Source organism: Protopterus annectens, chromosome 8.part0 (genome assembly GCF_019279795.1).
Source record: "Protopterus annectens isolate FY-2018-M chromosome 8.part0, PAN1.0, whole genome shotgun sequence".
Classification (NCBI taxonomy): Eukaryota; Metazoa; Chordata; order Ceratodontiformes; family Protopteridae; genus Protopterus; species Protopterus annectens.
In genome coordinates this window covers 1,284,113,439-1,284,140,820 of record NC_056741.1, presented here as the reverse complement: position 1 = coordinate 1,284,140,820, position 27,382 = coordinate 1,284,113,439, and the positions used below count along the sequence as shown (strand labels likewise).

At 42.5% G+C, this 27,382-nt stretch overlaps 1 protein-coding gene across 1 annotated transcript in view; it reads right to left on the bottom strand.

Annotated features, from left to right (window-relative positions):
* The window catches only part of CIC (capicua transcriptional repressor), a 1,784,113-nt gene that overhangs the window by 1,715,001 nt on the left and 41,730 nt on the right, over positions 1–27,382 (bottom strand). The window contains exon 2 of the mRNA XM_044080802.1: positions 622–3,513. Coding sequence (XP_043936737.1) covers positions 622–3,496 — 2,875 coding nt within the window. The 5' untranslated portion in view covers positions 3,497–3,513. The remainder of the gene's footprint in view (positions 1–621; positions 3,514–27,382) is intronic.

The following is a 27,382-nucleotide window of genomic DNA, read 5'->3' as shown; positions in this document are numbered from 1 at the left end:
AGACAAATTTACTTTCTTCATCCAACATGGAGGCTTTCAATATGTCACATCGTGATACATTTCCAAGAAAACTAGCAACTCAAAAATATTCCATTATAGATTAGTAAAACAAATTCCCTGGTAGTTTCTAAATATTACTGGTTGAGCCTACTTTCTAATCCTGTTTCACACTTTTCTGGACCCTGATCTACTTCAGCTGGTTGATGCTTACTCTCTATGATAACAGCACAGCATTGAAGTTATGGTACAATCAAAAGCAATTACTTAGCTGTAGTGTTTCCTATATCCAAAATTCATGGAAAAGTAACTGTTCCACTCCCTCGGTTTCCAAACTACAACATAAATGCATTTTTAAAAGTAAAAGTATACAATTTAGTAATGTAGTTTTTATATTTTAAGAGAACAAAGACTGAATTAATAAATACAGTACATTATTGGTTTATTCTATTTATCAAAGTCCTTTATAACTATAGAAATTATGTTGGGAGTATGCCATTCATCTTATTGGCATCAAAGCATCATTCATCTCTCTTTCATAGCAGCATGATATACAGGGATGATTGGTTTCTTCAGTACAAAGCTTTTTAATTTTCAATAAAATTAGTATAAAAAAGAACAGACCTGTTCCTGGCCGTCCCATGATGATCTCCTTCTTAGGAGCAGGATGGGTGGAGTAAGCAGTGGGTACAATAACAGGTAGTAGTGCTGCAGGAGATGGATGGAAAGCAACTGGCTGCAATGGTAATGTTGCCACTGACAGGTTCTGGTCAACTGCACCCGATGCTGTTGTCGATGCCGAGGATGAGTCTCCCAACAAGACACCACTTTGCTGACTTGAAGTGGTGGTTCTAACTACATTCTTGATCTGGGCAACATTTATTGGGACAGGCATTTGCAGCTGTGTCTTAGAAGAATGATCTTTGACCCCTCCTTTCACTGTCCGGGGACTGCCACCTCTACTACCCATGTCCAAAGGCTTTTCTGTGAAATTTGATGGCAGAGGCACATCTGGGTTACGAACAATAACTGGTGAGTCTCTCTGCACAGCAGGAACACGTCTGATTGATGGACTGGGATCTGATGTTATAGTGGCTGGTGGAGACAGTAAGAGAAGAGGAGAAGCCTGCTGAGAATGGCAGAACTGAGCAGCTGGTGACATAGCTCTGTATCCAGCTGGGGTGGAAGGTGTTGGGGTGTGTGACACAGATTCTACCCCTGAATCCATGCTATCGCTTTTTTGAAAATCAGCAGCTGAACTGTTGCTTCCATGGTGTGATTCAGGCTTGCGCTTGCTAGGACTCATGGGTACAGTGAAAGTGAGATTGGTTTGGAAGGTGGGTAAAATCCCTGAAGAATGACGCTCACGAGAGTGTGAGTGATGCACCATCTCTGGGGTTAAAACACCTTTTGGCGTACTGGCACTTAAGTGACGATTACGTCCCACAGATCTCTGAATCACAGGAGAAGCATTAATTGGGCTAAAATTGGCTGGCCTAAACCCAAAAAGAGGTGATGGTGATGGTGACTGGGTTGGAGAGAATGGAGACTGATTAGACACTGGGGAGAAAGAGGGAGTCCCTGACCTTGAACTGCCAAGGGACACTAACATATTAGCTGCTTCACACTCATCCACATCAAAGCGGGATAAGTCAGCCCCTGGTACTGGCATTCGGGTACGAGATTCTGTTCTGATGCTGCTTGCCTCACTATCTCTAGATGTATCATCCCAGTCAAATTCTGTGCTCCCATCTCGCAATGCACTCCCTCTGCCATCAGACATGCTTTCCATTTCTTTGGTGCGCATGGAGAGATGCCTTGAGCAATAGCCTCGCCTCTGAGATTCTTTCATGCAGCCATCCCGTGAGCACAACCTTCTCCACTGTTTGCCATTAAACTTCTTCCGAATTCCATTAGGAGTGCACACAACATCACCCTTTTTATACTTCTGTTGAGCTGCAGTTAGAGGTGTTCTCGACCTTGAACCTGGTGTGCTGCACTTGTCCAGTGAGACACTGCTGCTTCGACTGCTGGCATCATGACTAAGAAGTGGTGATGGCTGCTCTGGAAGTCTACTCATAGGCAAACAAGCTGCCATAAATGCAGGTGACTTTGGGGGAGACAGTATCTGTTGTGGGGTGGCCACTTTCTCCTCAATTGGTGGCATACTAAAACTGATTTTACAAACTTCCACATCTTCTGGCTGTTTCTGTTCAAGAACAACACTGCTTGGAATGCTAAGAGACTCTTCTGCTAGTGGAATTATAATGCTCTCAGGTGTACGGACAGGTAGTAAAGTGCTAGATGGCCTTTTCTTCTCTCCTAAATTTTTCAGTGTTTTAACTAGCTGTTCTGGCTCTCTGTACCAAGGGGAACGAAGGAGTCTCAACCCAGACCGTGCTACCCATACAGATTCCTTCTCTTTCCTTGTAGCCTCCATCTGCATCTTACCAAATCTGACTTTATAAGATACAGACTTTTGATTAACTTCAACCACCATACCTTCTCGGTAGGCAGTTTCTTCCTGATTTATGCATGTGCAAACAGGAGTACCCACTGTGACCAGACTGGGAGATGGTGCAACATCTAAGATAATGTTTACTTCATCACTGTTTAGAACATTGTTGTAATACACGATTGTCTTTTCGCCATTAAAGAGAATTCCAAGATCCTGGTTCCTGCGGATCTGCTTCACTGTCCCTTGTAGGAATAGTCCATCTCGTTTTGCTAGTACCTGCTTAAACTTCAGCTGATGTATATCATAGTCTGTAACCAACAGAGGTCTCTGCACCAACCCTAGAGGTAATTCCAACTCTACTTTGACTTTTTCACCATCATCATCAAAGTCTGCTGAATGTTCACTGGCCGTATCTGTGGAGGAGGACTGAGCAGAGGGGCAGTTATCCTCCACAATGGCTGCCCCAGACCCTTGGCCAACATCTTGTGTGGTAAAGACAGAGCTGCACAATCCAGAACCCTCACTGCTATTACTACAGGAGTCTTCTCGTACCTCTTGGTTCACTTGATCTTCCACATATTTTTTTGGTGCTCTTGCTTTAAATGTGGCCGTTTTCCTATTTGATGGGGCCTCTGCTTTAATTACATCAGTATCCATGTTTTGCAGTCTTTCAGAACTACCATCAGTATGCCGTAGGAATGTTGTTGGTTCACTGTCTTCAACTTGTCCTTTGGCTTCTGTCTCTCCTGATTTGCCTTGGACATCGTAGTCTGTACATTTTACCCCCTGTGCTCTGACACCACAGTCTTTAATCTGCATTTCCTGTTCTCCAACATCTGCAACATTCTTGACATCTGTCTGCTCTCTTACATTTACTTCCATATCTCCTTCTTCTGACTTTCTTGGCACTGTACAACACTGCTCTTGACTCCTGTCCTCTTCTTCCTGTTGCACTTCTTCAAATTTCCGTTTTGTGCTTTTTGCTCGTGTGGTTGGAGATTTGCTGCTGGACAATGCTGCAGGTCTTCTCATAGGTTTCATCTTCTTTTCTTACAATTCTGTGGCAAAAAAATGAAAAAGAAAGCAAAAACTCATTAAAAAATCAGTGCTTCTCAAAGAAATTTCAAATTAACTCAGTGGAGTAGTTTACAGTTTAAGTACCATGACGGCAAAACTAGTACAGACTCAGTTTCACTATTGCTGTGTTTCCTTCCTGACTGAAGTCACACTACATTCATTTGACATTTACCATGGTTATGCATGTAACATTTTAATTAACTATTTCCCTCAATCAACTAAAAGAAACCATATAACCTCATGTAAAAATTTCTATAGCCCACACTTTACTTATTAAAGCAAAGAAAGACATGTTCATATCACTAAACATTTTGGAGTGCAACAGAAAAGGTGCAGGGAAATCCCAACGCATTATGTCCTCCCCTAAGATTATTAATAAAATAATTTCTAGAAGAATAATCTAACATTAATCCAGCAAAAAAACTTCTTCCAACGGTGTTATGTCCTTCCAGCTACCACTGGATTATACATATATCAAATACTTTACCATCATTCAGGCTCACCACAGTTTAGACGTCCCCTATGGCAGACTTTAGTAATGTGATACATTCCCACCAGAAATTGCATATCAAAACTCAGGCTAGCTGGGTCTTAGCCAGGGCTTTACTCCATTATACCCTTTCAACAGCAAAATAATGTTCATGAAACTACAGAGAGTTTAACTCATAAAATCTTATATTCTTACAGGCACATAAAATGCTGTAATCACATAAAACAAGAAGGATAGTTTATGTAGAGCCCTAACAAGATTGCGAAAAAAACATTTTAACCAGATAATTTTACAAGTAGATATCACACAAGCATTTAGCAATCAAGTGATAAAAAGCAACTTGCAGGGGAGACTCAGCACAATCTGTAAGAGAGGAACTAAGCTGACTTCTTCCAACATAAAAAGATTTGTCAAAAAGCAAACTGAAGTTCATGCTGCTTAACGCTAGGAACCTTAACCTGAAAATGCACTCACTGGAGGCTCTCCTTGCACTAGAAGATGCCGATGTCTGTGCAGTCACAGAAACTTGGTTCAGGGCTGCAGAGAGCACCTCTGCCTTACCAGGCTATACCTCATTCCACACATTCTGACCCCAAAATGAGGTTGAGAAGACTAAGGGTTGTGGAGTCCATCTTCATTAAGGACAGGCACACCTCCAGACTGGTTTGCCAGCATGACGCAATGGAACTACTCCAGGTGCAACTGACAGTTGGCAAGACACCCATCCAAGTTATAGCCAGCTATAGACCCCCTTCCATGACTCAGGACACCCACTCCTGATCTACTTGACTCCATCAAGGCACCTCCTAACACCCTGATCCATGGTGACTTCAACTACCCCACCATAGACTGGGTGAACTATTATTGCATTAATGCACTCGCTCAACGATTCCTTGACTTCATCAGTTCTAACGCACTTGACCAGCTCGTCTCATCCCCCACAAGGGGGATAACATTCTGGACTTGGTTCTCACCAACATGGGTGACTGCTGCACCAGTCCCATAGTATGTTCCTCCCTGGTGAGATCAGAGCATCGGACTGCCTCATTCGAAGTTTCTATCTGACCCAACCCCAGCCCTAATTAAGCTAAAAAACTTCTCAAAACCTGACTACAACCTCCTAAGGGAGGGTATCGGTAGCTTCACACACACACACACACACACACACACACACACACACACACACACACACACACACACACACACACACACACACACACACACACCCCTCAGAGGAGTATGCCAATGCAGTATACAAGCACCTGTACAACTGCATGGACTCAGCCACACCCAACAGAACTAAAACCTACTCCTCAAGGAAAAAACAAACCTGTTTGGTGGACATCCTCTATCTACAGGCTTTACAACAAAAGGAAGAAACTGTTGTGCAAGGGTAAAAAGGAACACATTCCAAAATTGGAAAAACTCCCTCCTTAGCCTCAACAAACAAATTAGATCATGACTGAAAACCTCCAAAGCCAACTATGAATCAAAACTATCCTCAGAAACAAAGAGAAACCACAAAGCCTTCTTCATTTATGTTAGGAACCTCCATGGCAAAGCCCAGGTTTGTTCCAAATTAGTACTTGGCAGTATTACTTACACTAATCCTGTTGACTTAGGTTCAGCACAAGCTTCACCTCCCTGTATCCCCCAACGGCCCTTTTGACATACCAGATACTTGTCCCGCACTTCACATCTCCATAGATCAAGTGTTAAAGGCCCTATCCAAGGTAAAGAACACAGCTTCCATGGGACCTGATAGTATCCCAGGTTGTATTCTGCACCATCTCCAGCAAGAACTGGCTTCGCCATCGAGTACCCTATTCAACCACAGCCTAAGTACAGGCTACATTCCAGCAGAGTGGAGAACTGCTATCGTCATCCCCTTGCACAAAGGTGGTGCCACTACTGACCCTGGAAATTATCATCCCATTAGCTTGACAAGTGTGATCTGTAAAGCCATGGAGCATATTATTATGGATCTCACAATCAAGGACATAATCAATCTCCAAGCACTTGACCGCACCCAGTTCGGATTCGTCAAGGACAGATCTTGCCTGTTGAATCTGGATGACTTCTTTGAGGCTGTCACCAAGGCCCTGGATGAGGGAAAGTCAATACATACAGCTTGACTTGACTTGGCCAAGGCCTTTGACACAATCTCCCACTCAGGCATCATCGAAAAGCTAACACAACTTGGTGTAAATCTCTATTTCATCAGGTGGGTGGCCAACTGGCTCACCAACAGGACCCTCAAAGTCAAAACAGGCACCTTCACCTCCAGCAGCAGACCTGCCACTAGTGGAGTTTCCCACGGATCTGTCTTGGGACCCCTACTGTTTGGCATCTACTTCTCAGAGGTCCAGACAAAGACAAAAGGCCTGTGGCTGACCAAGTTTGCGGATGACTGCAAGTTGGGTGCTGTCACTGACTCCCCAGATGATGTTAATATACTGCAAGAGGATATCACAGCAACTAATAACTGGTGCTGAAGTCATGGCCTCAAGCTAAGTGCAAAAAAAAATGTATCATCATACCATTCAGCAAAAACAAGGCCCATACTGACTGAGAGATCTGGGTACTCAGGTTGATATCTTTGCATTTGACCATCATGTAGCGGCAGTGGTCAGAAAAGACTTTTACTTGGTCCATCTCATAAGTAAAGGGATTGCAGCCAGTAAAAAAGGAGGTTATTACCTCTCTATACTTCTCCCTCATTAGACCAATAATTGAGTAGAATGCCCAGTTTGGTATGTACTTTTCCAAACATCTGCAACAACTGGAAAGGCCACAGAAATACCTCATAAAGAGAATCCATGGCCTCCGACACCTGTTTTACGCAAACATGCTCAAATCACTATCACTCTACTCGGTATCATACAAATTGCTTTGTAGGCGAGACACAGATCACCTCTAAGCAGTCTCGGACCATGACCTATTACAGACGCTCCATATCTGTAACTCTTCGCGCATTACCCACTCAAAATGCCTGACTCTAATATGTAACATCAACCAAACCTGCTGTAGGGACAGGCTTGTCTCCCAGAGGCTGTCCTGCCTCTGGAATAGACTTTCCATACACGTCAGAGTACCTCACTGACCGTCTTCAAGCACAACTTTGATGAGTAGATTGGAAGCCACAAATTTGTCCCAGGGGTTCCACCTGTGTCCTTCATTGACAGGGGTGACAAGTGCAGACTGAGGTTTCATTTTGGGGATAAACTCTTGGCTAGGCTTGTAAGGGCCCCAAGGCCATTAGCCTAGTAACCTTCTATGATCCTATGACTTAATCCAACAATTGAAATGAAATCATAAACAAATTAGATTATCCCATTTACTAAAGCAGCATCAGCTTAACTAGACCAAGTCTGAGAATGTGTGTATTAAAATCACTACACACAGCAAGACCATTCTTGAACCCGACAGTTAAAGAACAATAGTATGCAACCCTTAAAAACAAGAAAGCTGAGGCCTACATGGTAGCCTTCCAAAGTAATTTAAAGCACCTCAGAATCAAAACATTATAGACAGCAGAACTGTAATACTTGAGTGAAAATACAGAATGAATTATTCATCCAACCACCTTAAATTGGAATTGTGAAACGGACAATAATGGATAAGCCTCTACATAGAGCAGAAAGACATTTTCCAGGTAAAAAGAGATGAGGGAACAAATTATATATACAACCTTTGTAAACAAAGGAATCCTAAGACCACAAGAGTTACCGTTAAGCTACATGCAGAAGTGACACAAGAAATTTAACTAAAATGTAATTAAACCCCACCGACAAAACAGGATATGAAGAAAGACAACAGTTTAACTTCCACCGCTAGTTATTGGGGTTCTAGGGTGCCAATTATAAAAAGGAACAAAAGATGTTACAACAGAAATGTACGAAAAGTAGATATAAAGAAGAGATGTCAAAGCCATACATTCAGTTCTATATGACCAGTCCATATCCTTGCTGTGGCCAGTAAGAAGGACTGCTGTGTCCCGATTTCTATGGGTAACCACAGTAGCAAAGCTCCAACATATAAACAATGCCAGGCAGTATGCAAATGTCTTTTGTACAGGGAAAAAAATAATATCTTCAGACTACAACCATAGCATTCAGCGGAACAGTCCAAGGGAGGAAACCATTTCTTCCACATCCACTTTACATTTTGATGATTAGAGAATCAATACACATCTGGAAATAGTATGATCATGTAGGGTAAAACATCTAGCAACATGACTTAAGGACAGTTAACTGTCATGTGGGTAACTTTTTTAAATTAATTTAGATGACCTAGGTCCATATAGATTAAGAGCCAAAGAGTAGCAACAGAATGAAAGCATGCAATAACACACTATAATAGAACAACCAAAAGTACAAGTGTAGCAACAATGTAAAATTTCCATGGGAAATACGAGATGAATTATGCTGAAAGCAATATAATGCAAAGTAGTTTAAAATCTGAGAGAAGACAGAAAGTAGCTCTGTTTGGTTACAAGTAAACAGCAGAGCGACAGATGTGATTGAATCCTTTTCACAGGTCACAGTGGTGGATTTGAGCATTGGCAAGTAGTATAAATCTACATGTTTTGTTTTTGGTCATTTGTATTTTGTGGGTGTTCCTGCTTAACTAAAGTATTATAACTAGAAGGCCATATAAAAATCTTTCTAGCCATAGCATGATGTGCGAAAGGAGAAAAGAGGTGGGAAATCTTATTGCATTCCTAGCCAGCAGAAGATAAAATTACAAAAGCATTTTTTTTTAATATTGGAAAGACTGGAAAATCTAATAAGCTGTGGAAGAAGTCACCTACCTACTGCTATGTACCTGGATAAATTCCAAAAAGAACTTATCCAAGTATTAGTATCTGGCCATATCCAAAACCACAGTAATAAGCCTGACCAGGAGGGTTATGCACTATTTAGGCAAGGGTGAAGACAATATGGTACATAAATAAAGGGTAGCATAGCAATCATCAGTGATAATGTTTTCTGTGGAAAGATGGCATCACTTGTGCTCGTGCTTTGCCCAGAAAGTCTAAAAGTTTATCCTGAAGTGTGCTTTTGAACAGAACACTTTTCTGGTTTGTCAAATTTTTCAAAAGCTTCAATCCTCCAGGATAAGATACATTCCTAAACCAAGCATGCCATGACATGATGTTGTCGGTGTTGTAGTAGCTACCTCATACTGCCACCTAACTTACCTTCTGATGCCACTGGGATGGAGCAGTTATTCCTTGAAGGCTCCGCTGGCAAGGTTCATCTTACAGGTTGTACTTGATCCAAGATGCTGAATTGCTAATGAGACTGTTAACCACGTAACTGATGGAGTTGTTTTACTAATATAATCACAATTTTGGTGGTTCTTACTTAGGAAAGGGGCTCAGGCTGGTGCATCAAATGAAATTCAGATTGGGCCTAGGAGACTAACAATAGATCACTTGTCACCTTACTAACAAAAATGCCTATTACAAGGCAGGCCATATGGCTTGCCAGCTTCAGTTGGAGCAGGTGCCCAAAAGTCTAAAGTTGTGTTATTTAACTGCAGTGTCTTGGAAGCAAACTATAGGTGGCATGACAATGGATGGGATCTCTTTTTGCAAAACTAAGATTATCTACTCTTTGGAGAATGGTTTCTAAACTGCCTATTACAAATCACTTGCACTGAACAGTCTGAGCAAAAGCAGACTACAGTGTAGAGGACTCTAAAGACTTATAATTGAAGGTCTCAGTCTTGCACACTTACAAGAGTGTTAAATATGGCCTTCAATTGAAAATGTTGGTGCTGACGGATGCAAGCTCACTGATATTGCTCCTCAAGTCGTTTGGAAAATGTTTTCTGAAATTCTTTAACTTGTCACGGGCACAGTAACAGATAAATGAAAAACAGAGATCCTGCAGAAAAGGGCAAAAGTATCAATTTTAAACAAGAAAGCCTGTCCAGTGTTACACTTTCTGTTGATGCTGGATCAATAACAATGGTTAAGACTGTGTCTGTGTATGTACCTGGCTCACTCTTGGAAAAAGCATGGGATATGGTTCTTCAAGTACTAATGAAGGTCCTGGCATCACAGCCTCCTTCATTTGTTTCATTCAGAGCACAGGATTCTGTTGGGCTTACCTCTGCACCAAGGCCTAAGAATGGTAACCCAACAAGCAATAGGGCTCTCTCTGAGCAGCTGAATTGGACGGCAGTTTCAGTACAAAACAGTTTGTGGATTGTGGATTTTCATCAACAAATTCCAGTGGCAGGACTGCTCCCTTAAAACTCTTTAATGGTAGACTGCTCACCCAAGCAGAGAAAGGCTCCAACGGTGAACTGCCTTTTCTTCTTCTGGGATTTTTTTTAAATTCTGTTTCTTTTGTAGAACTTGTTCAATCAGCCACCAACAGAGTTTCTGATCAAGACTCTGTAATAACTTTTTGGCTTTCTTTCCTATCTTGTTACTTTATTCTTTGACGACAAACAATCCAAAGAATAAACCAGATCAATGGCACAAGGGTTTTGTTCCCAATTATGCTGCCCGCAATCAGAGCTGTTTTAGAATTCCTTGCAGTGAAGGATGGGGTTTAGTGGCCAATGGGCATCTTTCTTTTTTCCAAGGGAAGGGAGTTATTTTTTCCCCATTGTACCACTGTTCTAAGGTACAGGTCAAGAGGCTGTGGCACTGTGGTCAATACTTGTGCATGCACCTTGGTCAGACACTTGCAGACCATGAGCTCAGCAGAGCTCAGCAGAAGTAAAAGTACATTGTCTGCCTTAACAGTTTTATTTCACTGCATGTCAGGTGTAGAGGCAGGGCACGGTTGGAGAATAAAAACAAAACAATTGTTATGCAGAGCACTATGATGACTGCTGGGCTGTCTCAGTGTCCTCTCAAACAATGGGAGGAAAGATCACATTAGGTCCAAGGCAGGGTCAGGACTGATTCCTGGCATTTGACACTGAGGAGAGGCACCAGGAGCACCTAATGGTCAATTGTACAGGGTCCAAAGAATAGGGAAAAAAAGTAGCAGAGGTACAAATTTATCAGCTTGTATGTGCATCCTACATCCATTGACAAAAGTAAAAATTAAAAATGTACCTACACACACACACACACACACACACACACACACACACACACACACACACACACACACACACACACATTCCCCCAAGGCCATGATGGCACCCACAATCTGTCGTGGTATGCTAAGAAGGCCAACTGCCCAATGTCATTGGCCAAAGGAATGTAGACGTAGCCACTGCGGCACTAAAAAGGGAATAATATGAAAGTATAGGTGTGTACACTTAACATAAATGTAGATGTTCGAGTGTATTCACTGTTGCAGTCATCACCTGTGGGTTATCCCTGCTGTGGTAGCCCTTGGCCGGTCCGAATACCAGAGTCAATGTTTTTCTGCGTCGGCTGCTGTCGCTTGCTGCCTGACGTCAGGTCATCAGTGCTGTAAAGGAAGGCAGCAGATGCCATTACATCAGTTTTTTCTTGCCCTAACCAGTCAGAGGCCCAAGTAAATATAATAAAGTGGTCCTGGTGGCTAAAACCACCATTAGAAACTTATGTCTCTCAAAAGAAAGAAGACATAAGGGGGAAGGAGGGTGGGAAACCAAGACTGCAACAGTGAATACACTCGCTACATTTCTGGTAAGTGTACACAACTGTACTATGTTCTTCATGTTTCACTGTTGCAGTCATCACCTGTGGGAAGATTCCCAAAGCTGAGGAGAGGGGTGGTAGGATTAATAAGAGACCTAGGAATGGGTAAGCATGCTCTGCAGAACTGCAGAGGCAAACCCTGCCCTAGCCTTAGAAAATAGGGGTAGGTGGGAATGCTTGGTAAAGGTATGGACAGACGTCCTGGTGGCAGCTTCCAGGATGTTCCTGGTGGGAACTCCTCTGAGGAATGCTGTGGAAGTGGAGGCTGCCCTAGTGGAATGGGTTTGAATAGACTTGGGGGGGAGGAGGGGTTTCCCATGCAATCTGTAGCAGAAATGAATACAGTGTGATATCCATTTGGAAATGGTTTGTTTGGAAATGGGCTTCCCCTCTGCCCCTGGGGCAAAGCTGACAAGTAGTTAGTCTGTTTTCCTGAAGGGTTTAGTACGGTCCAGAAAGTGTCTGAGCTGTCTGTGCACGTCTAGTGAGTGCAGAATTTTCCCTCTTGTTTTGAGGGTTAGGAAAGAAGGTGGGTAAATGTATGGCCTGCTCGAGAGTTACACTAGACACCACCTTGGGCATAAAGGAGGGATTAGTCCTCAGGGAGACCCTGTCTGCATGGAAGATGATGAAGGGCTCAATGGCCATTCTGGCTGAGGTGATAGCTAGGAGAAAAGCAGTCTTCCAGGAGAAGTATCTTAGTTCTGCTGAAGCAGCAGGCTCGAAGGGTGGTAAAGTTAGTTTTTCCAAAACATAATTCAGGTCCCAGGCTGGAGTGGGTGGCCTTCTGGGAGGTCTGATATTAGAAGCCCCTCTGAGGAGCTGTTTAATCAAAGGATGGGAGAACAGGGGCTGTTCTGTATCAAAATGAGCTGAAATGGCTGAGGTGTGGATTTTAATAGAGAAGGAGAGTCCACTATTAAGTAGCTCCGCCAGGTAGTCCAGGATAAAAGGGATGGAAGGTTGTGAGGTATTGCCCCCTCTGGACTGGCTCCAGCAGCAGAATCTTTTCCATTTTCCTGCATAAAATTTTCTGGTACTGGGCCTTCTGGCCTCTGTGATAATGTCTAGGACCTGCTTGCTTAACAGGGGGGCCCCTTGTTTGCCTTTAGAGTATTAGCCATGCTGATAGTTTGAGAGTCTGCAAGTCTGGATGCAGCACCCCCCCCCCCACCTGAGATTAATGGAAGCTGCCTGGGAGGCTGTAAGGTCAGGCAACGCAGTAAGGGGTACCAATGTTGTCTGGGCCAATCTGGAACAATGAGGATGGCCTTTGGTACTCCTCCCTTATTTTGATCAGTACCTTGGGAATAAGAAGCAGAGGAGGGAATGCGTACACAAAGAGGGTGTTCCAGGGGAAGGTCAAGGCATCCACCTTCCACGCTAGGTGGTGATACTCCCTGGTACATAATTTTTTCAGCTGATGGTTGAGATGTGAAGCAAAAAGATCCATCTACGGAGTCCCCCATGCCTGAGTGATTCGAGAAAAGATTTTTCTGTGGAGCTGCCATTCGTGGGGGTCCAGTAAGTCTCTGCTTAAGTGGTCTGCCAGGGTGTTGTTGATCCCTGGTAGGTATTGGGCTATCAGGTGTAGTCCCATGGAAGAGGCTGTAAGCCAGAGGTTCATGGCTAGCCTGCACAGAGGGTAAGATTGGGTCCCTACCTGTTTGTTGATGTACCACATTACTGTGGTGTTGTCTGTTTTGATAACGAGAACCCCTGGCTTGAGATGGGGTTTGAAGGATGTCAGAGCCTTTTGTACTGCCATCATTTCCTTCTGGTTTATGTGTAAGGGAATGTGCTGGGCATCCCAAAGACCTTGGGTTCACCTGCCTTCTAGGTGAGCGGCCCAAGCTATGTCTGAGGTGTCTGTGGTAATGGCCTGTCCAGTTGGGCGGAGGGTGAAGGAAAGACCCTTGTTCTGGGCACAGACCCTGCCCTTACACAGGGGATCAGATGTAGAGAGGTCTCTAAATGTTGACAGTGCTGACACCAAAGGTTCTTTAGGTACCACTGAAGTTTTCTCATGTGAAGCCTGGCCAGAGGAATTAGAAGGATGAAAGATGCCATGTACCCCAAAGGCTTGCAGGAACTTCCTTGCAGTGAGGCAACATCTGGAAGCCAGCTGGGTAAAATAGAGAGGCACGAAGCTCTGCTTTTCTGGGGATAGTAAGGCCATTTGGGATGCTGTGTCCAGCAGTACTCCCAAGAAAATGATCTTCCTGGAGGGTGTTTGCCTTGATTTCTTCTCACTGATAGTGTACCCTAAGGAGGTTAGGAGTGTTTTGACAAAGAGGAGGTCCTTGAGGAGCTTTTCTTTGCAATCTGCCCGAATGAGGCAGTTGTCCAGATAAGGGTAAATTTGTATATTTTTCTGTCTGCAAAAGGCTATGGCCGGGGCTAAGCATTTGGTGAATACCCTGGGAGCAGTAGATAAGCCAAAGGGTAGCGCAGAGAACTGAAAGTGTTGTGAGCCTGCTCTGAAGGAATTTCCTGCAGGATTCCCTTATGGGGATATGGAGGTAGGCATCTTTTTGATCTAAGGTAACTAACCAGACATTTTTTGTCAGCATAGGCAGCAGCTGCTGCAAAGTTAGCATTTTGAATTTGGGGACCACCAGGAAGGTTTTCAGAATGGATTGATCCAGGATGAGGCACCAAGTGCCCTCTTTTCTGGGAACAAGGAATAGTCTGGAATAAAAGCCTTTGCCTGTTTGATCTGAGGAGACAGGTTCTACTGCCCCTTGCGATACGAGAGTTTGAACTCATTTCAGTGCCTCTGCCCACTGATTTGGAGGCAAGTCTGGGTACCATCTTGGAAGTGGGAGTTCATTGAAGGAGAATTTGTATCCCTGAAAAATTATCTTTAAGACCCATTGGTCCTTTGTTACAGAAATCCAATTTTCTTTGCAGAGGCAGAGCCTTCCTCCTAGTTTTTGGTGAGTGAAAAAGAGGGTAGCGGGGGGAGAGGGAGTCATTGAGAGATTTTGCCATAGAGGGATAGCTTAGAACTCTCTGCCTTTGGAGTGGAAGTGGTCCACTGTTTGGTTGTCTGCTGTCCCTGGGATAGGATTCTGGGTGGTCTGTTCCTGCGGGGCTTAGCTTGCTCCTGTCTGCTAGGTACAGGAAAGGACCAGTGTTTTGAGGGAAAATTCCTGCTGAACCTAGGAGGTTGTACGTGAAGGAAATATTTTACTGTTTGCATAAATTTAGCGTTATCTTCCATCTTTTTAAGCACCTCTTTTGCTTTTACTCCAAACAAGCGGTCCTTATCCAAGGGTGCATCAAGTCATTTAGATTTGACCTGATCAGTAAGAGGTTGTTCCTTCAACTATGCATGTCTCCTAATGACAGATCCTGATACTGCTGCCCTGCTTGAGGCTTCTAGGGCATCATTATCCACAGCGTAATGAGTGTTTAGCCACTTGACAAGTAGAGTGCAGCAAATCTGCTAACTCTTTCGAACTGGCACAGTCAGGAAAGTTTGAAATCTTTTGTTTTAACAGTGTGTTGTTGACATTTTAACTAAGGTTCCAGAGGCGTATACTTTTTTACCCGATCTGTCCAGAGGTCTGGAGTCCTTGTCAGAAGGAATAAGATTCTTTGCAGAACTAGCCTTAGCTCCTTTTGGTCCCTGTGTAATGACCTCTGGGTCTGCAGCAGGATTTCTCTACAGATATTTGTGAGAATCCTGTACTCTGTAATACCAGTCAGGTTTTCTGGGAGCAGGTGGGAGGGCATCAGGAGTTAAGCTGGATTCATGGAAGACATTATCAACCACCTCTATGATTGGAGGGATGACCAAGGGTCTGTGCTAGGGCAGGTCTAGAAACTCTCTTAGTCTTTTCTTAGACTGAGGGAAGTCCTGGGATTCCCATTGGAAATGTTCCCTGAGGGTGTGAAGGGTTTCCCCAAAGGAGAGATCTTCTGGTGTGGAGGCAGAAAGAATGGATTCCTCTGCATCTGAATCCTCATAAGCAGTCAGACATTGTTGTTCCTCTTCAAAATCTGAATGATCAGACTCCTCAGAATCCTCTTCTGTCAGTATTTCAGGAGAAAGGTCTCTTTTCCTTTTAGAAGGTGTGGCCTGATTACCCCTGATAAGAGTGATAAGATCCTCCGCCATTTTAAGCATTTGAGCTTGGGGTGCTGGAGCAGGAGTAAAATGGTGACTAGAGGTAGTTTTCCTCGGAGTGGCCTTGCCTCTAGGCCTAAGAGTATCCATCAGTCTGAGAGAAACAGTAGTCGGAGTAGAAGATGTTGTTTTTTGTCGATTCAGTAGTGCGAAAAAACTCCTCAGAAGCTGGTGCTTGTGTCACAGCTCCAGACCCAACCAAGGCAGAGAAAACCAAAGGCTCGGAAGACGAAGATTTCTGCAGCATACCGGACTACAAAAGGGTCTCAGTAGAGACCTACAAAGGTATTGAATTGGGCATCCGGTGCTGTGAAGGCACCTCACTGAATTCCGGAGAACTGACAACCTGCTTAGCGGTAGAGTGGTCGGAAGGCTTAGCCTTGTGTGGTCTGTCTCTATCTTTATCCTTATTTTTTTTTGGGAATGTCTAAGGATTGTTGGCTGACAGATGCCATTTTGGAATGCGAAGATGGAAGACGAAAATATCTGGCTGCAATAAGAGCTCTACGATGAATGGTTCTCACATTTAAGAGGGCACAGTACCGGCAATGGGGGGATGTCATGGTCTGGGCCTAAACAAGTGATGCAGTGTGAATGGAAGTCTCGGTGTGGTATTTGCTTTCCTCAGGTGAGACAATTAACTTTTTCAGACATCAGTCAGAGTAAGAAAAAAGGATTCCCCAACGGGGTACTTAGCTTTAGACGTTTTCAGCTGTAATTCAATCTCTGGCAGTGACCGATTGGCACACTTGCGAACTGCTTCTGCTACGGGCTCCACGGCAAGAAAGACTGATGTAATGGCGTCAGCTGCCTTCCTTTATAGCACTGACGACCTGATGTCAGGCAGCAAGCAACAGCAGCCGACGCAGAAAAACACTGATTCTGGTATTCGGGCTGGCCGAGGGCTACCACAGCAAGGATAACCCACAGGTGATGAATGCAACAGTGAAACACGAAGAACATCAAATGTTACTGAGATATGATAAAATAAAACTTAATATTTAATGGGGAAACAGCAGGAGCTTTCATATTTACTGATGAGAAGAGCAAATACAGCTAGAAATAGGAAATGGAAATCTACACATAAGCCAACAGTGGATGATGTGACAAGTTATGTTATGGATAAGGTGGAAAATTAAGACAGTGGAATCACTAAAAAATGCTCATGGACTAAATATGCATCTTGCTGGCTGACGTGGCACATGCACAAAAAACTATATAGATTCACAAACATATTTACACATTTATCAACCTATTATGCCTTTATTTATTATTGTATTATTTTATGAGCTGGAATTTATAGAAAAGAAGACTGGGGTCATGAAATAACTTGATGTAAAAGTATTAAACTGTATAGATGCACTTTACCTTCTGATAGATTTTATTTTTTTAGTGGAAAGTTGCAAATATCACTCAAATTTGGTGAACTTTTGCTAAGCTACTATGACACTTTTGTGCTAAATTTGTAATGACTAGCTTCATTAACTGATTTTCAAAAACATTTTAATATTCACAGTTCTAGGCCAATGCTGTGGTGGAGAGGGATAAAGCCCTAGGTACAGCCTAGGTGACCCTGGTTTAATTAGTGGCTCAGGAGTCTGAAGAGCTGACAGGAAGAGATGGACATGTCCACTGCAAGGGAGGAAGGTAGTCATCAAGGCATTCCCAGCAAGGAGGTGTGGCCAATGGGGTGCAGCCCTCGGATGTAACAGGCAAATGCAGGAAAATGAGATACAAAAGAATAGTTAAAAATTAAAGTTCTCTTGTTGAAGGCATGAATGACACAACCCCCCCCCCCCCAGGATTCCCTTATGTTCTGCATCACCTCCAGCCTTAGAACAGAGACAGTCCAAGGGCAGTAGGACAAGCTAGTAGACTCGGCAATGGATAGCTAGACACTGGGCTAGCAGGAAAAAAATGAAGCAGAATGGCAACAGAAAAAAAGTACACCATTTCATTTTATTCCCCCCTCTAACTTATGTATAAATTGGTTCAACAGAATATGTAAGTATCAAAAAGCTGGTTCCTTCACTGAAAGACATCATCTTGGTTTTTGATGAGACTTCAAATCTATCTGATTGAAACTATGCAGTTATGGACTATGTAGACTAAAGTATCCCATTATGTTGATGTTTTAAACAGAGATGTAAACAAAGAGGATTTATAAAAAAAAATCTGAGCTTAACATTCCTGGGCTGGAAGGCTGATATGAAATAAAAGAATGCAAAATATGTTTGAATTCTTTAACAGCCTTAAATCTTCCATGTTTTACCATCTAGACAAAAGCAAAAAACTGTAAATGGAAATCTTAGGTACAACTTGTCCAACAAACACATTTATATTAAACTGCTTATAATGTTCCTTAGAAGTTAAGAAAATGTTTATATGGGAGATGTGAAAGATAAAAATGTCTTAGGTTCTTTTATTTTTCTTGTAGATGAAAAAGTCAATATAAAATTGAAACTATTCACTCAAAGTTTAAAAATAAACAGTATGACCAATAATGCAAAACAACAATGAAAATAAAACCTGAATTTGCCCAAAATAATTGATATAATACACATGAAAGGAAAATGCAGTCAAGCCAGTAGCAGTTTAGATCAGCGAGATAAAATGAGCATGGCGTCCCCAGCTATTGGCTATATTATGGGAGTCTTGTACTACTCTCCAGCAATATAAGAATCATGTGAAGACCAACACTGGCTAAGCAGGTGGACAGACTGCCCAGAGACATTGTATTTATTTGCTGACACTTGTTTATTAGGAAAGTCCAACTGGATCTGTTGTGCCCATTTTTAATAGAAGCTCTGGCAGAAAAGTTCTGATGTAATCACAAAATTTTAAACAACATAGCAACAACAAAATGCACATCATTTAAACTTCAAAGTTTTAAGCATGAAAGAAAAAAAATTAAAAATAACATAAGATAAACTGCATACTTAGAATAATATAGGATAAAAACAAAAAGGGACATTGCATTACATAGAGATCAAAAGCAAAGTATTGTCTCACTTAAATTCAATTTATTTAAAAGTCTAAATTCAAGTTACAAAGGAATATAGTATGTCTAAGGTGGAATCGTACCTCTCAACCTCTTAGCACAAGAAATCTGGCCAAAACTTAAAAATAATGAGGGGACAAAGGTCTAAAAATAGGGACAGATTTTAAATATTGCTCTTATAAACTTAAAAAGTAGCTAGAATAATAAGATTTGTATCAGCATGCATTTTCTGAAGGATGCAGAGTCTGAAACTCAGATGTATGTCATTATTTAGTGACTGCAGTCCTCAGTGATTTTGCCAGAAAACCAAACATTTTATGAGGAACAGACCAAAAATATGAGGCTAGAATCTGGACATTCTGTGAAAATCTGGACAGCTGAGAGATGTGGGTAGAATTAGGAATTCAGATTAGGTGGCTCAGAATCAATATGCAAAAAGAATCACCATGCATATAGGGTGAATTAGGATGACAGTGCAGGTAGTTAGAGAATACAACAGAGTAAGGAATTTAGTAATAGAGTAAAACTGGGAGGTAAAGAGACCAGAGTGAAGGCAGGAAGAAAAGCAGGCCAAGTCTGGCTAAGGAGAAAACAGGAAACAGGAAAACGCTAGTGGATAGGAGTAATTATAAGTAGAAAGCTGAGAGTAAGAAATAAGAGCTGACCACACAAATGAGTCACTCTGAAGAAAAATAAAGTAAATGCAATCTTTAAAAATGTTCCTTTTAACAATGCAGTAGAAGAAATAAAAGTAATGCTACTACGATTTAAGACTCCACAGAAAAACATTAACTGTGGAATAACAGCAAATGAATTATGTGCTTAGACAGACGCAACTCTGCCTAAACGGCTGCTGTTCATGTTAGCATCGGACCAATACTTGTTAACTATTAATTAAAACAGCCTAAACAGCTACTACTTGTTGTATTAACCGGAACTGTGACTAGCGTTAGTATACCAATATTACTTTCTGGCAAGACAGTTTTTAGCCTAATAGTAAAACACACAAAAATGCATACCACTATTAATACCAGCTCGCATTTGTTTTTGTACTGTTTTCTGAATTCTGGCAAGACTGTTTTTAGCCTGCATTTTGAAACACACGTTAATGCATACTGCTAATTTCCAGCACACATTTGTTTAACTCTGTTCTGCTATATTTAGCTGCTTAGTAATCATTTTATCTGAAATGTTAATGCACTGTTTTGTAATTCCTCTTGCACTCTTGTTGTATGGTCTACTAGGTACAGCATAGTACCGTTTTGTATCCTTTCTCTCACTCTGTTACTGTGCCCACTCACTCCTCACTATAATCGCACTATCTAGTACATCAGTACCTTTCTAAACTCTCCTCACATATCTACTCTATCCTCCTCCTAGACGCTCCCTTTTTACTCACTCTTCTTCCCTCCTTATGTTACCAGACCACTAAACAGCCTCTTTTCTCTCTCTACAGCTCGCTGTTACCCTCGCCCTCCAACTTTGGGTGCTCCTCAGAGTATAGTTAACTACCAAAGGCTTTATAACCTCCTAAGGAGATCATCCCTGGACTGCCTGGACCCAAAACAACCACAGCGCTGTTTGTAGCATGTTCTCCCTCAAACAGGAGTCAGCGTGTATGTAGAACTATCTACCGGTTTCCACCTACTGTTACTTTGTGTTTAAGTAAGAATTATCTATTTGCTTCAACCTAATTTGTTTGTATTTTAATGCCTAAGTACCCATGGCGTAACATAATAGCAGCCTACTGCAGTCCATAGACACCCTATACTCCCTCCCTGATTTAATAATTTTTAGCTGCCTGCATCCTACAAAATAGTTGTATCACTGTACGATTTTCACCACTAGGTGGCAGCAATTGCCCACTTATAGATAACAGTACCCCATATACCAGCCTATTTAGTTGTACCCCTAGCCCTTGTAGTACTATATATTGCATATTTGGTTTTTACCTATCTCCCCTCCCTAGACTGCTGTGTATTACCCCACCCCAGAGAATCTCACTTACCTAGCATATAGCTGTTGAACTTTTCCATTTCCAAAGGGCCAACTCACTGATAGTTTCTCGTGGGACTCTCACTCCTCTCAGCTCTTCCCGCTCCGTTCGCCCATTGGGCTCACTCCGCTCCCCTGCCCTGCCCCCAATTCCCACCCACCCCCAGTGGTCATACCTTTATACTACTAATAGTCACACCCCTACTTCTACAACCTATCACCTTCCCTCAAGTGCCATATCCACTCCCACTCTCATACCACACCCTCCTACATACATACATCCCCTCTACTATTCCCTGACATATCATGCAAGGCATACTACCACCACTACTACTAACTCTCACTACTCTAGCCTACACCACATCCATACATGCTATCATACCATTAAACACTACCTTCCACATAACACATACCCACACACACATACATACAGATACAAACATTATAATCAGCCCCACACTATTTAACAGCAGCTCATTATATTATATACACAAACCACACACCACATTATCTCCCCATAGAATAACAGCAGCTAGACATCATACAGACCTAGCTCATGCCATCAAACTCAAGTTATTCCTCAAAAGATGGCTACTAATCTCAGGAAACATACACCCAAACCCAGGTCCAAGCTATGAAATTCTCTCCCTCAAACAGGAAACAGACCTACTTATTATTAACCTAAACTCAAGAAGTATATCCAACAAACTACAGGACTTACACGCATTCATAGCCCACTACTCACCAGATATACTAACCATTATGGAAACCTAGCTACAACCCACCACCCAAAATGAAGAAATTCTCCCCCCTGGTTATAACATTCTAAGGCAAGACAGAGATAACAAAAAGGGTGGCGGAGCTGCAATCTTATTTAAAAACACACACAACCTCCAACCCCTTAAAACCCCACTTCCCATTTTTGGCAATTCCAAAGCATTAGGCTCCATTATCTCCCTCAAAAACAAAAAAAGAATCAACATCCTCTGCAGTTATGTTCCTCCAGGAAATAACTCACCTATAAAAGAGGATATGTTGCAATGGGCTACAATCAACCTGCCCCAAGAAACCATCCTGCTAGGTGACCTAAACCTAGACTGGCTAGCCTGCAATGCCAACAATCCCGTAAACCATATAAACTTATTTGGATTCGCACAATTAATCCAAGAACCCACCAGAGTTGACAAAAGATCCAATAAACACTCCATTCTCTATTGGACTTAGTTAACCTCCCCAAAGAAAATTATCATGTGGGCTGCCTACCTGATATACTGAGTGACCACTGCCCCACTTTCCTCCTTCTTAGACAGGTAAACATACCCAAACCTATACTATATAAGAGACCAGAAATGAGCACAAGGTACATCCACAAATTCTTAACATTATGCTACAACAAAGTAACTGGCACACACTAAAATCCCTACCATTAGACCAGGTAGTAGAAGATTTCAATAATACTTTTATGAAAGTGCTAAACATACTAGCTCCCATCAGGAAACATAGAACTAAGGTTAACTATGCCCCTTGGCTAAATAGGACAACAAAAGTACTACTAAAAGCCAGAGATAATGCCTGGAAGAACTGGAAAAAGAATAACACCAACCAAGATAAACAAATATATCAACAACTTCGGAACAGGCCTAAATAAAACCAAAACTACTTCCTAGGGATCCAAAACAAACATTCCCAAAACCCCAAAAAGGCTTTAAAGTCCCTTCTAAAACCCGGCCAAACTATAACGCCAGCTCCCAACACCAACAATGATAATGACAGCATAGCTTCCCAGTTTAACCATCACTTCACAGACTCTATTCTATCATTATCTACCCAGCTATCCAACAATAACCCCATATTCACCCCAACTATAGATCACAATAGTATACCCCCCTTTACCCTCTCACCCATACCAACCTCCACAGTAAAAAAAATTACTCTCAAAACTAAAACCCACCACTCTCGCAGCAGATGGCCTACCCACTACCTTCCTAAAATTGGCCGCAGAATCCCTAGCCTACCCCATCTCACTTCTTACAAACCGCTCCATACAGGAAGCCTACATTCCCCAACTATGGAAAGTGTCATACATAATACCCCTACACAAAGGAGGCAACTACTATGAACTATCAAACTACCGCCCCATTGCTATCCTACCCCCCCTTTCTAAACTCCTGGAGAGATGCATTCACACCCAGGTGATGCATTTCTTAACCTCACATAATCTACTTTCCCTCACACAGCATGGCTTCCGCCCAAACCATAGTACAACTACTGCTCTTCTCTCCTTTACCAACCAGATTAATCAACTTAGAAACAACAACAACTTCGTATCAGCCATTTTCTTAGATCTATCTAAAGCATTTGACATGGTCTCACATAACCTACTTATAGATACTCTAACTGCCATCTCCTTTGCCCCCTCTGCGACTTCCTGGCTCAAAAACTAGCTCTCTGATAATATGCCTTGCCATTTTACTGACTGTTTTCTATCACCACTACTACAAACTACTGTAGGCGTTCCACAAGGATCAATACTGGGTCCTTTACTATTTATCATTTTCACCAACAAACTACATACCTCCACCCTGCATGCATCACTTGTACAGTACGCAGAGGACTCAACCCTAATCTGCTCAGCCCCAACCATAACCACTCTTCATAAACTTACCCAAGAATCCTTCTGCTCCGTAGAAAAATGGATTACTGATATCCACCTTATTCTAAACCCCAAGAAGACCAAATTACTTCTATTAGCCCCCAACAAAACCAAAACCACACCTCCTTCTTTCGCCATCACCTCCAACAACGGCACATCAATTTCTCCCTCCCCCCATACTAAGCTACTCGGTGTTGAAATAGATCAGGATCTTAACTTCAATGTCCACATCTCTCAAACCATTAAAAAGGTTCATAAAAAATTAGGAACTTTATACAACCACAAACTGTTCCTATCAGACCAAGCACGAATCACCCTAGCCCAAACACACCTCGTCTACCCTACTACATGCATCACCAATCCTAATTCACATCAGGAAAACAGACCTAGACAAACTAGAATCATGTTACAATAAGATTGCAAAATTTGCCAATAACTCCACTTTTAGAAGTCATCACTGCCTTGCCTTAAAACACCTACAATGGTTAGAACTCCCTCAGCTAATAAGGTATCACCAGCTAGTGCTCACCTTCAACATACTAAAGAATCCCCACAAAATACCAGCCCTAAACCAACTACTAAACCAATACTCAGCAAACCGTCCTCTATGCTCATCAAACAAGACCCTGCTCTGTAAATCCAAAGCCAACAACACTGCAGGGAAAGCCCTCTTCTCTCCTACCATCACTAAGCTCCCCCAAAATATATCCTCAGCAACATCTATCTCACTGTTCAAAAAAATCACTCAAGCCACACTTCTTGCAGTCATGGCTCTGTCCTTGCATTACATAAATGCTTTCCTAATCTCCTCCATTTCTTCTATTCTCCTTTCTGTCACTGCTCACTATGCCCAATACTCAGTACTTCAGAAACTCCTGGAACAGGGCCTACTTTTTGCTACTGTATTGCCTTCTGTGATGTCACTCTGATTGCATCAGACAATGAGTGTATCTCTTGTTTTCTTTTCCTTCCCACATAACAGACATCCAGGATCCTCTTTGTGTAATGTAAACTTGCCTGGAAAGATCTATGGTATGAAATATGTTTTGATTGTATATATATAACACTGTACAAAATTCTTGTTGTGGAGCTTTTCTCCCCGGGCCTCCGCTGTAAATGGACCTAGTTCCAGTCGGACGTTCCCGGTAAACAAATGTAAAATAAAAATAAAAAAAATAAAAAACTACAAAAAAGTTTGTAGATTTTCACCAACAAATTCCAGTGGCAGTACAGCTCCCCTACAACAACTCTTTTTAAAGAGAGAGACTGCTCACCCCTGTAGGAAATTGCATATGTAGTAGAAAAAATAAGGTGAACCACCCCAGCTACTACACCACAAGCTGAAGAAAGGAAGGAAGGAAAAAAAGAAAGAAAAAGAAATCCACCAAGAAGAAATAGGTATAAAAGCTGAAAATGGTCATAATGTAAAAAACAGAGTTGTTCAGTTAAGTTACAACTACAGAGATATGGATCTAAATTAAAAGGAGTTAAACATTTAAATCTGTCTGTAACTCTGACAACAGAAAGCCAGCAATGACATTCTCACAAAGGAAAGTAACCGGCTATTCCCTCTGTCCCCCTGAGCAGGTTCTGGGCTACAGCTGAAGCCAGCTGAGAAAGCAAAAGAACAAACACCAGGCAGCTATGGCCCTGCAAAGAGGACGGATTGTTACTTCCCAGAACTTCTACCAAAAGGTCCACACAATGTGACACAAAACAAAGGTACCCAGACAGGTTGACATAGGTATGCTTCAGAAGTTAGCTTCTGTCTGACAGAAGCTATCAGTTTCCTTACCAAAGTAACAAATACATACATTTTTAAATTAATTACATATCAGAAAGAAAAATGGTCCACAATCCAAAACACTTAACCCCCCCCCCCCCAAATATAACTTCAAAAGAATAGCAAGCCAGGCTTTGCAGGTCAGCAAATAGCAGTAATTACTAGAAAGACAACCTAAGAAATGAAGGTAACTATTAATTCAGGTACATTGATAATCATAAATAAAACAAACATCTACTTGAGTGCCTAGGTAACTCAAACTAGAAAAGAACCACTTTTCAGTAGCATCTTGGGAAAAAGAAGTTATGTACTCACCATAACGTTCCATCTGAGTAGATACTTCATTTGTCTGCAACCTGTGGGTGTCGGATCCGATCCGGCAGCTTTCCAAGCTCCAAGATCCGAGCTCCTAGCTCCTCCCCCCTACCCATAACCCCCTACTACCAACCACATTACCTCAGATCGTTTTTTTTTGCCTCACCAACTTGAGACAGAAACCAACTCCGAATGATCACAAAAATTCCCGACAGGTTCGGGGGATGGCAGGGGGGGTCGGTTGCAGACAAATGAAGTATCTACTCAGATGGAACGTTATGGTGAGTACATAACTTCTTTATCTGAAGTAGTTACTTCATTTGATCTGCAACCTGTGGGACAGAGTCCCCAGCTAACCTACAAGAACCTGGGTGGTCCTTACGGAAGGATATTCCGAAGCACCGAGGAGCCAAAAGAAGCCCTACTCCTGGAAATCATATCCAGTTTGTAATGACAAATGAACATATGAGATGATGACCAGGTAGCTGCTGAACAAATATCGTCTACTGGAACCCTAGACCAAAAGGCTGTTGAGGTAGCTACAGATCTTGTGGAATGAGCACGGACGCCAACCAGAGCTGGCTTACCAGATGAAGTGTATCCCAGCATAATGCACTGACAGATCCAATTTGCTACAGTCACTTTAGCAATTGCCTTGCCCATGGCTGACTTTGCATAAGAAACAAACAACCCGTCCGACTTGCGAAACTCTCTAGTCCTGTGCAAGTAAAAACGCAGTTGTCTGTGTACATCCAATTTGTGCAACGTGTATTCACCTTTGTTGTGAAAATTTGGGAAAAATACAGGAAGATTTATTGATTGATTAATATTTGATTCTGTAGCCACCTTAGGCAAGAAAGACGGATTAGTCCTGAGGGACACTCTATCCTTGTGAAAGATAAGGTACAGAGGTTTGATACACAGAATTTGTAATTCTGAAACCCTCTTGGCTGAAGTAATAGCCACCAAGAAAGCCGTTTTCCAAGATAAGAACTTCAACGGAACCGAGGCCGCAGGCTCGAAAGGTGGTCTCGTCAAGGCTTGCAAGACCAGAGTGAGATCCCACGGGGGAACCACAGTCTTAACAGGTGGTTTCAAAAGAAAAACGCCTCTTAAGAAGGTTTTGCACAACTTTGTAGATGCTAAGGAGCCTATGCCGTCCCCCACATGAAAATGTGAGATGGCCGCCAACTGCACCTTGACTGTGGAGGCACTTGCTCCCTGCCTAAAAAGCAGGGAAAGGAAGTCCAGAATAGTCGGAATAGGGACAGTAAATGGGTGCAAGTCTTTGTCTTTGGCCCAGATGGAAAAACGTTTCCATTTACTGTTGTAAAGTTTTCTGGTAGACGGTTTATGAGCCACCACCAGAATGGCCTTAACGGGGGAGGAGATACCGGGAGTCCTAGCCATTAATGGAACTGGATCAACCAAGCAGCAAGTTTGAGATTGACCAGGTTTGGGGTATGGCATCTCGCAGGATACGAGATTAGGTCTGGACTGGGATCCAGAATCCATGGAGGAGCAACACTGTGAGACCGCAGAAAGGGGAACCAGATCTGTCGAGGCCAGAATGGGGCTATGAGGATAACTCTGCTCCCCAACCGACAGGCTTTCTGGATGAATTTCATCATGAGTGGGAGGGGGGGATAAGCATAAAGGAGTCCGGGAGGCCAAGCATGGACTAGAGCGTCTCTGGGGGTCTCCCCTCTGGGGGGAACTATCGCGAAGTACTCGCTGCATTTTGTGTTTAAAGGAGAAGTGAAAAGATCGCAGCGAGGCTGACCCCATTTGTGGAAGATCTGCTTCGCAACAGACAGA